Below are 14855 nucleotides of genomic sequence, written 5' to 3'. Positions count from 1 at the left end.
AGCGGGTTAATCGACAAACTGTTTGAGCTCCATAAACACATAAACAGACATCTCATCCCGGCTGTGAGGGACAAACTCACGGCAGAGGAGCTTTAGTCCAGAGTTTCCCACCGCGGCCCCTCGGAGCCGGCGGCTGATGGGAACTGTGTCACGGTGAAACACCACGTCTATCTGCAGCCGTCCCCTCCGCCTGAATCACTGCAGCAACTGGAGCATGAAGGCATCAACAAGCTGCAGCGCTGCAGGCGGCCAGCGAGGGGCGTCCACGCATCTGAACCGCTGAAGGTGGACGAGACGGAGGAGGAGGAGGAAGCTCTGAGGAGGAAGCTCAGAGTCCAGACATGTGGAGGACGGAACCGTCCGACGGCAGGACGGAGACGAGTCCCGACGGTTTCAGACCAGAAGAACAAGTTTAGACGCTTCTGCACCTCCTCTGTCTTTGTTTACGGGGAAATCTCTGTCGGATATAAAACCATCTCTCCGTCTTCCTCATGTTTAAACTCTGTCTTTGGTTTTTTGTTCCTCAGAGTTTCTGCAACAAACCAGTAAACCTGTGAACAAACCACGTTTCGTACCAAACCTACCGCAAAAATCCTGAAACTGCTTCATCCGACTGAACATAACAAGCAGTTTGCAAATAATAACAAAAGAACCAGAAGATGAAAGTTTTTAATGAACTCTCTGAACCTCAAACCTCCGGACGCATCGGAAACCTTTAAATAACCACATCAATGACTCTATTTATCAGCCAGAAACTGTAAAACTCAGAGAATCATCAGAGTTTGAGCTTTTCTGTGTGTGAGCTGCAGGTCCTTCAGTAAAAATACTCAAAAATAAGCTGTTTCAGTTGAAGTCAGATATAAAAGTCTGTCTTTGAACTTGTTCATCTTCAGAGTTTCTGCAGCAAACCAGTGAATCTGTGAACAAACCAGACTGGAAGCCACGTTTCCTGATAACTTTATGCAAAACTCCTTCAACTGCTTCAACCGACGGACCTAAACGATCAGTTAGCCGGACAACAAAAGAAAATCCTCTGAACCTCGAACCCCCCGGACGCTTTGGAAACCTTTAAATACTCACAAAAACTGTAAAAACAGAGAGAATCGTCAGAATTTGATCTTTTTTTGTGTGTGAGCTGCAGGTCTTTTTGTAAAAATACTCAAAAATCAGCTGTTTTGGCTTAAGCCAGATATAAAAGTCCGTCTTTGTGTCTCTCAGATCTAAATCTAAACTCTGTTTCTGTTCGTGTTCAGGTTCGATATGAAATTATTTGTCTTTGTTTCTGTCAGAGGACTGCCAGGTGTCTCAGTGGTTAGCACCATTGCCTCACAGCGAGGAGGTCGCCGATTCACATCCCGGTGAGGACACCCGGGATCTTTCTGCGTGGAGTTTGCATGTTCTCCCCGTGCAGCGTGGGTTCTCTCCGGGTTCTCCGGCTTCCTCCCACAGTCCAGAAACATGCTGAGGTTAATTGGTGATTGTAAATTGTCCGTAGGTGTGAATGTGAGTGTGCTTGGTTGTCTGTCTCTAAGTGTAGCCCTGTGATAGACTGGTTACCTGTCCAGGTGAACCTGCCTTCACCCTGAGTCAGCTGGGATAGACTCCAGCCCCCCATGACCCTAGTGAGGATGAAGGTGTAGAGATGATGGATGGATGTTTCTGTCAGATATAAAACCGTCTTTCTTTCTGTTTTAAACTCTTTCTCTCAGACATTAAACTCTCTTTCTGTCTGTTTAAGTCTTGTTTAGGTCGGACAGAAACTCTCTCCTCAGTCTGTTTGTTATATTTAAAACTCTAAGTCAGATATAAAACCTTCTTTCTTTCTGTTGTGTCTTAAACTCTGTTTTTGTTTCTGTCAGATATAAAACTGTCTCTGATTCTCTTGTTAAACTCTCTTTGTCTCTCTCGGATCTAAATCTCTCTGTCAGACATTAAACTCTCTCAGATGAACTAAACTCTGCTTTTATTTCTCTCAGATCTAAATCTCTCTCTAAGCTTTTAAACTCTGTCTTTGTCTCAGATATAAAAGTGCCTTTCTTCTTTCTTTCTGTTTTAAACTCTGTCTCTCTCTCAGACATTAAACTCTGTTTCTGTCTCAGTCAGATATTAAACTGTCTCTGCCTCTCTTTGATATAAAACTCTGTCTCTGTTCCTCTCAGATCTAAATCCCTCTTTAAGATGGTAAACTCTGTCTTTGTCTCTCTCAGATACACTAAACTGTGTCTGTTTTTATTCCCCTCACATATAAAACTCTGTCTCTGTTGCTCTCTGATCTAAATCTCTGTCAGACATTATTTTTCTCTCAGATATCTTAAACTGTCTCTGTGACAACCCTCCTCTGTTTACCTCCTCCTCCCTCCTCCAGCTCCTTCTCTGTAAATACTTCCCTCTCTCCCTCCCTCATCCATCCACCGCCGTCCCTCCCTCCCTCCGTCCCTCCGTCAGACCGAGCCAGGACCAGACTCCTCCCCCCCTCCCTGCCTCTCTGCCTCCCTGCCTCCTCGCAGTCATTCTGTCGTGGAGATGTGGAGTGTCTTTCTGTCCCTCTGTCTGCTCCTACAGCCCAACTCAGCCGAGGAAGGTAAGAAACACAACTTGTGCTTCTGTTTGTCCTCCGGTCCGGCTCGGCCCGGTTCGGCCCGGTCTCTGCTGTGGGACGAGCCGGCTGCACTTTGTGTGAAACTCTGTCAGACTCCTGAGCTGCTCTCCTGGTTGTGGCTCAATATGCAGATTGTTTGGTTCAGATGATCAGAGGAGGAACCAGGTGGGTTCTGGGATCTAACGGGCGCCGCCACAAAAGGATATGGAAATAAGGCAGGAGGCAGATGAATGCTAAGTTGTGTGGACGGGCTGATCCCCTCTGAAGCCCCCCGTGTCACTCATAATCCCCCCAGGACGGACCGTACCACCACGTAGAGCTGCACTGCTGCTCCACCAGGTCCAAACGCTGCAGGAGGCTTTGTGTGTCTGAGAAAGTGTGTGTGTGTGACTGACGGACTGATAGTTCAGTGACTTCATCCATTAAATGTCAGATCAGAGCTGAGAAAGCTGCGCTAATGTGATGACTCAAACTGCCTTTATGAGTGTGTGTGTAGCTGCACATGTGTGTATTCTTATATATATGAGTGTGTGTGTAGCTGCACATGTGTGCATTCTTATATATATGAGTGTGTGTGCGTGTGAATAAGTGTATCTGTGTGTGTTTGCATGTATTTGTGTGTATAAAAGTGTGTGTGCCTGTATATGAATGTGTGTGTGTGTATTTTTATGTATACGTGTGCATCTATACGAGTGTGTATCTGTTTATGTGTGTATTTGTATATAACCATGTGTGTTGTGTGTGTTTGTGTTTGTATATAAGTGTGTGTAGCTGTATATGTGCATGTCTGCATACATGTGTGTGTATATTTTTGTGTGTGCATGTATATGAGTGTCTGTGTGTGTGTAAACAAGTGTATCTGTATATTTGTGTGTGTTTGCATGTATTCATGTGCATAAGAGTGTGTGTCTGTATATGTGTGTGTATTTCTGTGTGCGTGTATCTGTATGTGTGTTTGCATATATTCGTGTGTATATGTGTGTGTATTTCTATGTGTGTGTGTAAATAAGTGTCTGTATATGTGTGTGTGTGTGTGTCTCTGTAGATACGGTTGTGTGTGTGTATTTGTATATAATCACGTGCATGTTGTGTGTTTTGCATGGATACGTGTGTATCTAAGTGTGTGTGTCTATGTGTTTATATACGAGTGTGTGTTTGTCGTGTGTATTTTCTATATGTGTGTATTAGCGTGTATGCATATTTGTATGTGAGTGTGTGTGTTTGACTGTTTTGTATATGCATGTGTGTGTGTATCTGTATGTGTGTGTGTGTATAATCATGTGCATGTTGTGTGTGTTTATGTATTTGTACGTGTGTATTTTTGTGTGTAATTGTTAATGTTGTGTGTGTGTTTGCATTTATTTGCGTGGATCTAAGTGTGTGTGTAGCTGTATATGTGTGTGTATGTCTGCAGACATGCATATGTGTGTGTATATAATTGTGTGTAATTAAGTGTGTGTGTGTGGGTACGTATCTGTATGTACAGTTGTGTGCGTGTGTCTGTATATGAATGTGTGTGTTTATGTGTTTATGTATGAATGTGTTCTTGTATATGTGTGTATTTGTATACATGAATGTGTATCCGAATATATGTGTGTATGTGCATCTGTATATGAGTGTGTGTGTGTGAATCTATATAAAGTGTGTGTGCATCTGTATATATACACACGTATATAATAAGTGCCTTTACGAGTGTGTGTGTGTGTGTGTGTGTGTGTGTGTGTGTAGTAACAGAAGCCTTCTTGATATTTGGCCTGTAAACACTACACACAATATACACAATATACACTACACACACTACTACCACTACAAACACTTCACACACGCACACTTCACACATTCTATACACTCTACTAACACTACACACACACACTCTACACACCCTACAGACACGCTACACACACTATCAGCGCTACACACACTATCAGCGCTACACACACTCTCTGTATCTGCAGCTCCTGTAACTTTAAATTCTGGTGTAGCAGAGATCTGCACCTGTTCAGGCTCTTCTTCTGTGGTTTTACTGGAGGTGCGTGTCAGTGTGTGTGTGTGTGTGTGTGTGTGTGTGCAGACTGTGACAGATGGTCTGGACTGAGATGAGACAGAATGACAGAGGAGAAGCTGCAGAGTTTCTGTCCTACTGACTGTGTTTGTGGACTCTCCGGCTCTAATACTGTATTAACCCACTACGTGTCCATAAACCAGCGAATGGGGAGTTATGTCATGAGGGAGGATTTGGAGTCTGATCGCAGCAAACGACGTCTGGCCTGAGCTGATGTGTTGACTGTCTGTCTGTGCGTTCACCACTAACAGCCTCGTCCTTCTCCGTTTTCACGCCACAAAGCAAAAAAAAAAAGAAAAAAAACCCTGTAATTTGTGCCTCCGTTGCACGCAGACGTCGACGCGCTGCGTGTGTGCGTCCGCCCACGTTGCATTGTGCCGGCTGTTGGATCTGAGTTGAGGATCGCGTGTTGGCGGCGGAGGGACACACCTGATGCCCCTCCAGCTCCTCCGTCACGCATGAGCGGAGATGCAGCGATGCTCGGCGAGCGTTTCCGCAAATGACTCCGCCGTCATTAGCTGGAATTTATGTTGTTCTCCGAGAAGCTGATCTCTGAGGATTTGGACCGAGCGGCTGCGACATTAATTCACATAACTTTTGTTCCGTGTGAATATGAAACCAGTTTTTTTCTGCAGCAGTTGAAAGTAAAACATTTACTCCAGTAGGGAACCTAAAGACAGTTTGGAGTTTTTTGTTTCTGCGTTTATCTGCTTCTCAGGTTAAGACTTAATATTAAAAATACGAGATGTGTTTCAGCTGTCTGTTGGTTCCAAAAGACAAAAAAAACCAAAGCATAATCTTCCCTCTTGGCTAAACTCTAAACAGTCTGATTGTAAAAGTTATTTAAAATAAAGCAAAAGGTCTGAAAAACCGAATCGAGGCGGCACCACGTTGGAACAAACTGGGGTGTTTCCTTGTTTTTTTGCAAAGTAAAAAAACTGCAGGAATGTTGTGACCGTTTGCAGAATGAATCATTCAGTAATTCAGTCGGGGAGGATCTGCAGAGAAAATAAAAAAAACACTGTAAGAAAAATAAAAGCAGGTTAGTGTTTTATGTTTGGAAGGCGTTCAGATCTGACTTTAAACAGTTAAAACTAATAAATTCCTCTCGCGCGGCTGCACAAACTGCAGAGACCAACCGGTTTTTTGGTCGATGTCATTGTTTACGGCTGATTTCTTTCTGCAGCCGAATCTTCGTATTCAGCCCGCATGTGGACCAACTCTCTCTAATAAAGTTAAACAAAGAACCTTTAAGTCAGACTTCTTTTGCTGGAAAAAACTGTATTCTTGTCATTTGAAGCCATAAAAACAGCCTGATGTGTTCATTTCTTGTCGTGGAAGCGATGCACGGTGCAGCTTCGGTTTCGTGACCCTCAGATCGGCGCTGCGACCCTCCGAACGAAGCCTCCAGATAAATGTGTTCAGAGCCGCTGACCTACATTCACTGACAGTGTATAAAACTGCAGGAGAAGCTGGTTAAACATTGATGCTTCGGCATTAAGGCTCTAATAAAGCATCCATCAGTCTCAGGCAGCAGTTTGCTTTTTTCTGCGACTTTGAGTACATTTTACCGCTAATGCGTCTCGTATTTCCACTCAGGGAGGATTTTAAATTCAGGGATTTTCCTCGTCATGAGGACATTGTTTTACTGCTGCTTTAAATTAAATCAAAGGATCCTCCGTCACCGGCACAAAGAGAGAAACTCCGGGCGGCGCCGACTTGCAGCCACGTTCTCACTTTCGGGTCATCCGGGCCACTTTCTTTTCTGCTCTAACTGGGTATTAATTAGGCAGATTAGCCACCGACGCCGTAATAAGCTGCTGGTTCAGGACGCGATGAATTACAGGAAGTGTGGCAAGAAAATAAATCGTCGCAGCGGGAGACACTGAAAAGCTTCCTGGGTCATTCCAGCCCAATTCACCAAATATGTTTTTTAAAAAACCGCCTCGTATTTGTCTGATTTCATGTCTGTACGTTATCGACGATCAAGTCAGAGTCACTTTATTGTCAGTTCTGCTTCAGAGAACTGAAATTGTGTTTCTCTCGAACCCTCATTTAAAAAAAACAACAAAAAAACACACAGTTCAATAATAAACAAACTAAAAAAAAACAGCTAAACATTTAATAAACTGAAAATATACAGTCTAGACCTATAATAGGCTAAAAAATATAAAATCTGAACATATAATTGGATAAAAAGTTGACACAAAAGAGAACAGAAGAATCTGCATAAGGCCCATATACAGTCTTTGGTTCCGGATGAGAACAGATCACGCCGTATGAAATAATCGTCAGTGCAGTAAACTAGTGATTTTTTGAAGCACTGTGGTTTTTCTTTTAGCCCAACTTGCAGCGGTTTCACCGTCGCACCAGCTCAATGCTTGTTCAAATTCTGGCCATAAATGCAAATATGAATAATTTCTTTCCCATAAATTCTGCCACTGACTGGCTCCATAAATATTCAGCCTCTTTGGGTGAGAAATAAAAGGTTTTGTGGTTGGATTTAACATCGAAGTCGATGAAAACATGACAGTTTCTGACCAGATTTGCACCGTCATGTAGTTGGTTTGTATTTCTCTATCAAACGAGGCCAGACCTACGTATCCTTGAGGAATTTCAGGACTCCAGCTGCATTGTTTTAAACATTGATGCAGAGTTTGGTGCAAAGAAAAAAAGACCTTCTTCAGGAACATTTACCTCCAGAGCTAGTGTTAGCGATGAGCCCAGATGTTTCGCTTCATAACACACGTGTGCGCAGAGATAAAGTCAGCGAGGCTCGATGACCCTCCTGCATCACACTTCACCGTGACCTGCCTTTATTTTTAGCTCCGGCATGCAGCTTTTTAAAAGCAACATGATTTTGCCCAGAGCTCAGTAATGACACTCGCGGTGAATCACACACATCTGCCGGTGGAGCAGCGAGCGGCCGGAGCCCCGCGGCGCCTCAGACTCCAGTCGGCGAGCGATAACGTCACCGATAACCCTCCTGCAGACGGAGCGCTGAGGTAGGGCCGAGAGGAACTGAAAGACGAACGCGGGGCATGAACTGCGCTGACACCGGAATGCAGTTTTGTAGTTTAGAGTTTCACATTAAAGCCGCAGCGCCGCGGTTTGGAGCTTTTGGCACCGAGCGAACGCACCGACAGAAAGTTTCAGTGTTGAAGGCGAAACAACACAATGTGCTTTTCAGAGGCCTGATCTCAGATTTCCAGGGTGGAGACGTGACGAAAATATGCGCAGCAGGTTTTTTTTTTCCCCTTTGATGGGAACTCTGCATTTCTTCTCCTGTTTACAGGCAACTCTCACATTGTTTCGACTCCAGATTCCCTTTTTGAACCGTCGAGCCTCTCCGCCGTGACGCGACTGATGGGGATATTTTTATCTCGAGACTTTTGGAAAACTCAGCTTTTATTGGGTCGCACCAACTTCTGTCACGGTTGCTTGTGTTTTTCCAAACCCGAGCACTTCCAGGCCACAAATAACACCGAGAAAATGCTTCTCATGTGGTCCACAGCTTTAAAATCAGCCTCACCAGCGGATTTAAACAATCTCAAGAAACAGAAACACAAGGAATCATGGGATTTCTAACTCCCTGACTGTCCTTGAATGTCTTTTTTTTATTTTTTTAGAATTAGCTTCAATCATAATGCAACTTGAAAAACAAAAGCTTCCTCAACTGCGGATGGATTTCCGCGCAGACGATTAACTTGCAGGAAGAATAATCCCAGCGAAGCCAAAAAGATTACAAAAAAAAGCATTCATAAGATGCCAGAAAAACTGATTCATGCATCTCAGTGTTTGGTTGAAGCCGACTCGTCCCGACCTGCAGAGAACAAACACCAGGATGCTGACTGCGGTACGCTAAAGCAACACACCGATGGGCTGCAGGAACTTGTTTAGGAGGATCCTTGTCTTCCGACCGCTGTAGATCCGCTTTTGGGCCGTTTTCATTGAGCAAATAAAACTTTTTGGACACTGAGAAAGTGCTCGGCTCTCGACTAATAAAGTTCTCCATATGTTCTGTTTCCTGCATAGAACTGGAGCTGGTTTTGGTCAGGATGAGTTAGTTGTTGGATCCACAGTGTTGGATGAGTGGATCGATCCTGTAAACCTTGTATCTGCAGTGGAAAGACGCCTATTTATACCCAGAGAACCTTTAGTTAAACACCAGTGGAACATTTTAAAGTTTTTGCACCGGCTTAACAAACAGCTGTCTTCAGAATAACCGGTAATAACGCTTAATGATGATAATAATGATAATAAATAGCACCAGAAGTTCAAAGACCAGATTACTGATATTTAACTTCCTACGAGGTTAAAAGTTTGAACGTTTCAGGAGACGCTGTGTGATTAGAACTGTAGAATGTTCTCAAACAAACATTCAGAGAACGTTTTCAGGACGAGGCCTTGGATGACCTTTACTGTGACGAAGGTAGAACGTTTTGTCTGCAATGTTTTGGGGAAGTTTTCGAGGTGAAACGATGCAACACTGGGGACCTGTTTCGGGAACGTCGGGGTGTGTTTGTCCACCGATGTTCCAAAATGTCTTCAGAGAACATTGTTGAACCTTTAAGAAGAACGTTCTGGGAGCTAAAACAAAATTTCCCTTCTGGAACAAAACAGAGGATAAAAAAGCTGATTTCTCCAATTTCCAGTTGCTAAGCTAAGCTAAGCTACGCCCGGTGATGGTTTCTTTCTGTTCAGTCACCAGACACGAGAGCAGATCGGAAGACGTGAATACGTTTCATTCTGCTGGACTGTTTCTGCGACTTTCTTTAGGTTTAGCTTCAACTTAATCGTTGCACAGCACCAAGACAACGAGATGCAGTTTAGTGCCTAATCGTACGAGCAGAAGCAAAGTGCTTTATTTACAGGATGTGTTGTAGCATGAACACAAGGAGCAGCGTGGACAGAAACATGTAAGATAAACTAAATGTACAGGTGGGACAAATAATAGCATGAACAGTATAATTAGTATGAACCGAACTGAGCTAATAAATGGTTCTTTGAGCGTTTTAAACCAAACCACTGTGTGCGGTTGTTTGTGTGAAGACGTTGAGGAATGAAAGCCTTCCAGGAGGGAATGTTTGAGGATGTGGCTCCTCGCTGATGACAGACTGAGATTTAACTCTGAATTATTCCCCCAAATGTCAGAGTAGCACTCTCTGAGCCCTTCGTCTGTCTGAAGCAGCCTTTCCTTCGCTGGGTGTTCGTCCGACCTGTTGCTGCCTGCACGCGCTCATTACGCGCTCTGTCATCTCACCTGGCTGCGCCTCTTGTTTTTCTGCAGCTGCACTTTCATTCAGAGACTTTCTGATAACCCCCTTCGACATGTGCATGCTTATTTCTGGAATCGCGTTAATCCCCCGGCTTCCTCCTCGCTCCGCCCGCTCGGCTCTGTCTCTGCGGATCACTCTCACGGTGCGGTCGGCGGTAATGGCGGTTTGGTGGAGGCCTCGTCCTTCGCTGGGAGCATCTGGAGCGCTGGACCGAGGACCTGGGAACACTGCAGGCTCTGGGGGGATGTCACCTGTGAGCTCAGTGACTGTGCGCACCGTTTACCGCCGTGTTGAGGCGTTTTACACGCTCGCCTCTCTGCTCGGTGTTAATATTAACACCCAGACCCTGTGCAGAGTGTCGGCCTGCAAAGTGCTGTAAAGTGGCGTACATGTGCTGCCGGGGAGGCGTGACACGAGCGACAGCGCTACGCTTTTCAGAGTGTCGGCGCACGCATGGCCACACCGGAGAGCGAAAGTGTTGGAAAATGGATGGAGAGAGCTGGGAGAGGGTCACTCAGCTGAAGAGAACACTCCAGAGGCAGAGGGACGGTCGGGAACGAGTGCAGGTCGCCTCTGCAGCCACGGGAAAGAGCATTTACACCCACGGAGAGCAGCAACGTTCACAAACAATCCACTCCTCCGTAATCCTGATTTTATTCTCTGTTCTCTTTGAGTCAGTCCAAATAAAATCAACCAACAAAGCTTCTCCCCCGATGTCCTCAGGATCAGCTGGTTCTTTATCGCCACTGACTTTGTTTAATGTTCTGCCTTCACACTGCGAATATCTGAAGAGTTCATTTGCAGAAACAAATCTCCGTCCTCACAAACCTTCAGGAAACCCACTCGTCCATCGTCTACCTGAGACAATATCAACCAGCTATCTCTATTTTTGTCGTTTCTACTGAGTCAAATCCATTTAACTTCAGTTTGGTTGATATTATCTCGAGCAAACAACAAAAAATAGTTTCCTGAAAATCTACAAAAGTGCAGTAATCTGTTCTTGCAAATGAACTCTTCATTTCTACGTGTCTACCCTTGAAGTCCATAGAGGAGGGTCCAGACTTATCACTTTAATGGACTCTTGCCATCATTTCTGAGTTTTATAACTTCATCAGTACAGCAGGGTTAAAAAAAAAAACAACACATTTAAGCTCTGTTAACTGCAACCTGACCAGTTTTTCATCCATCCAGGTGCAACTCTGACAATACTCACAGCACATTTGCTTCATTAGATGTTTTTGCGGCATCGGATCGGGCTGATTTTTAAAGGCGAACTCCCTCCCTGAGCCTCCTATAGAAGCTCCTCCAAACAAACAGCGGCTCCGGCATCAATAATGGAGCTTCTTATTTAACGTGCAGGAGGCTGCTGTCGCTGTCAGATGAATAATACACAGACGCTGGGAGGACGGGGACAGCACGGAGGTGGAAAAGGTATCGGCAGAGTGGAGTCGTGCATTAAACCAGCACTCAGCCCCAGATTGCAGACTCAGCACTTCTTTAAAAACTGTCCAGGACAAACTTTGAGTGTCTCGTCGCTCGCGTGGACCAATGGCTGCGTCGCTCCGCGAGCTCGGCCGTTCGGGTCTGAGAGTTAAATAAAGGAGCTTTTACTGCCGAGTGGACCTGCCAGTAACTGTCCCCCTCCTTTGTTGAGCGGGGCAGCGATGCCGGGGCTCGGGCTAATCCCTGAAAGGTGTGTGTAACGCAGCACTCAACGCTTATCTGAGGATGTCGCGGTGAATTATTCAACATGCTAATGTCACGCAATGAGACATGCATGAAGCCCTTTGAACAGCCTCCATGTAATCCTCATGTACAGGTCGGAGAGGAGGCAGCGTGAGGACCTCGGTCCCCGAGGCCCCGCGACAAGAAGCTAAATAGTGGAGGCATAAATATTAATGCCAAAATAGTTGCTGTGTATTATTTATGCATGAAGCGCCCTGAAGCAGAGGGTTAATTGAATGTGGAATGACACATGCGCAGCGCCTCGTCTTCTCCGATACGAACACGATGCTGCTTAATGAGGTCACGGAGCTTCACATGTGACTGTGTTTCTGCATAATCTGAATTTATTACTCTGACAAACGAAGGATTATTGTTGACGGGAAGCTGATCGATAATCCTGTAATCGTACGGCTCGAGTAACACGAGTCCTGCTGCAGGAGAACAACGGCGCTACACGGCGCTGCTGACTGGAAACGATGAAGCGCTTTTAGTTCCACAAAGAAGTTGTAGTTCTTCTAATGAATAGTTTCTGCAAACACTCCAACAGCTCATCAGAGAAACATCAAAAAAACGGTGCGTTTAGTTGCAGTAAATGATGCTCCGATAACGATTTTAGAAAAAGAAAAAAAAACAAAAAAGGTTCTTTAAGGAACTGTTTTCAAAATAGTTCTTTGGTTCAGTAAAGAAGCAGGAAAATATTTATTTTCTGAGCATCATGAATAAAATGATTCTGTGCAGGTTGAAAAACAAGATGTTGACTGTTTATTATTGTTTAGTTTGTTTTTCTTTTAAATATGTGCTTCAAAGACACACAAACACAAAACCAGGACCCATGAGGGAGAACACAGAACCCTAAAACCTTCAATCAACTCATGGATCTCAAATTAAAATCAAGAAACACTGAGAACCAGTTTCAAGACGGCAGTTTTGGATTTGAGAAACTGTTTCATAAATCAACTAATAAACTGACTAGTTAAGAAAATGATAATGAAGTTAGCTGGTTAGCTCGTTGTAGCTCTAATTTTACACCATTACCTGCTAATTAAACCATAAACAGTTACATGGAGGTACTTAAATAAAGAGGTTCTTAAACTGGTTGATGAAGAACCTTCTGAAGAACCATTTTTAGTTCCACAAAGACAAGAAAGAACAATATCAGCTTCAGCGAACGTAGAACCCTAAATGCTTTAATTAACCCGTAGATCTCAAATTGATCCCTTTTTTTGGGTTCTTGGTGCGACTGAAAATCAGTTTCAGAAACGGATTTGAGAAACGGTTTCCTCGTGTTTTATAAAATCGATTAAGAAAATAATAATGACAATAGATAGTTGTTGCTCTAATTTCGCACTTTTACCTGCAACTAAACCTAAAAAAGTCCTTTAAAGAACCACGTCGGAGTTCCTTCAATAAAGAGGTTCTTCAGCTGGTTGATGAAAGAACCTCCTGAAGAACCATTTTTGGTTCCACAAAGACAAGAAAGAAAAATATCAGCTTCAACAAGATCACGTGTTCTTAGAAGGAACATAGAACCCTAAATGCTTTAATTAACTCGTAGATTCAGAACGAAAGATATAAAAACACCAAATTCATCCGACAGCCAGAGATTGAATTTTTAAAAGGTTCCAACTGAGTGTTTGGAAAACTGCACTTCTCACCGTTTCTGGTCTTTCGAATCGTCAACATAGAAACCAGTCGGTTTGCTCTGATTTCATGTTGAAATAAAGAAGCTTTACTACTTTAAAGGACGGAGGTGTGTGAGAACGCTAAACAAACCGCTGCAGCGCTCTGAGGAACCATTGTTTTTGTGTGTGAAAGGCTTTAGACGTCCTGGTTTGGTGGATTTATTCAGCTGATGTGATCCTGATCTCCTGGTTGCAGACAGACGCTGCACCAAAAAACCCATTTATTCTGAGGCCTGTGGCTGCACTTAATCCCGAGCTGTCACACTCCATTTGTATTCTCCGCTCCGTATACAATTCGTATCGCAGCCGATCCTGGACGGCCTCCACGGAAAAATGTGTGAATTTAGCGAGATTGACACGAAGACAAGCCGGTGGGTGAAAACAGGCAGACGGGAGGGAAAAAAGAGCAGAGAGACGAAGGCTCGTCAGCGTCTCCATCTGTGAGATTAATCCTTAGGAGAAAAAAATCTGTTTACTGATCGCACCTCATTAGTTTGATCAACTGAAGTTTCTCAGAGAATGTGAATGTTGTTTTGGGATCTTCTCAAATCTGAGATAACGTTTGTCTCCTTGTGCTGCTTCCTTCTGATTCTGTGACACGAAACATAAGAACTGCCCGCCGACAATGAGGCGAGTTATTTATCTGCACGCCGAGGCGGACGTTCCCTCCTCCCACAACGCTTTGTGTGTCTGCTTGGCTAATTAGAGCCCAGTTTTTCTCCATTAACTCCGTCTGTGAGAGAATCCGGACCTGAATGCGACGTCTCTGCGCGACGGTAAACTTTGGCTCGGCAGCAGAACCAGACTGTGGCAGACAGAAGCAGCGGCGGCCACCACGGTTCTGGAATACTAATGGAAAATTCAAGGGCTCGGGTTTTTGTGTGGGAAGCTGCCATGTGTCGGCACTCAGCGTCAGAGTCGCCCCGTGTGTGTGTGTGTGTGTGTTTGTGTGTCTGTAATTTCTTTGCCAGCTTGCCTTTTTAAAGCACTTAAACCTGAAAGCAAATTATGGGTAAAACACACTCCAACAGAAAGCTGCTGAGCTATTCTGGTGCTTTCACATGAGACCAGCGAACGTCTGCAACAAAAGAGGAACGAGTCGCCGGCATCAGCTCGCCGGCCTCCGACAGCATGTGACAGTGACCGTTATGGCCTTTTAAAGTCGCAATATTTGACCTTTAATCACGGAAACCCCATCAGGTCAATCGGTTTAATTCCTGAAAACTCCAGAACTCCGCTGCCAGAGCACATCGTCGCTCAGAACCCGTGATGGGGTTTGACAGATGCTCACAGCTGGAGCCTCCGTGGAGGAAAGAAAATCAAAGAAAGACGAACCTGGATGGAAAACTTCACACACTTCTAAATCCATGTTTTAGTCTCGTTAACCACTGCAGTTATTAGCAGTGATTGCTAATTCTGTCTCACAGTCACAGCTCACATCGTTGCTCAGTTTAACCCCTGAGTTGTGATGAAGAGCAGGAACCTTCCTGCCTCGTTTTTCTCTGCAA

At 44.5% G+C, this 14855-nt stretch overlaps 1 protein-coding gene across 1 annotated transcript in view; it reads left to right on the top strand.

Annotated features, from left to right (window-relative positions):
- The first annotated feature begins 2513 nt into the window (after window positions 1-2513).
- The window catches only part of ephb6 (eph receptor B6), a 63285-nt gene continuing 50943 nt past the window's right edge, over window positions 2514-14855 (top strand). Inside the window, 1 exon segment of the mRNA XM_008302080.1 lies at window positions 2514-2581. Within this exon segment, the coding sequence (XP_008300302.1) occupies window positions 2524-2581 (58 nt within the window). The 5' untranslated portion in view covers window positions 2514-2523.

Source organism: Stegastes partitus, unplaced genomic scaffold (assembly GCF_000690725.1).
Source record: "Stegastes partitus isolate 25-593 unplaced genomic scaffold, Stegastes_partitus-1.0.2 Scaffold1755, whole genome shotgun sequence".
NCBI classification, from domain to species: Eukaryota; Metazoa; Chordata; class Actinopteri; family Pomacentridae; genus Stegastes; species Stegastes partitus.
The sequence above is the reverse complement of the archived record's forward strand: the minus strand, read 5'-3'. Positions and strand labels throughout refer to the sequence as shown.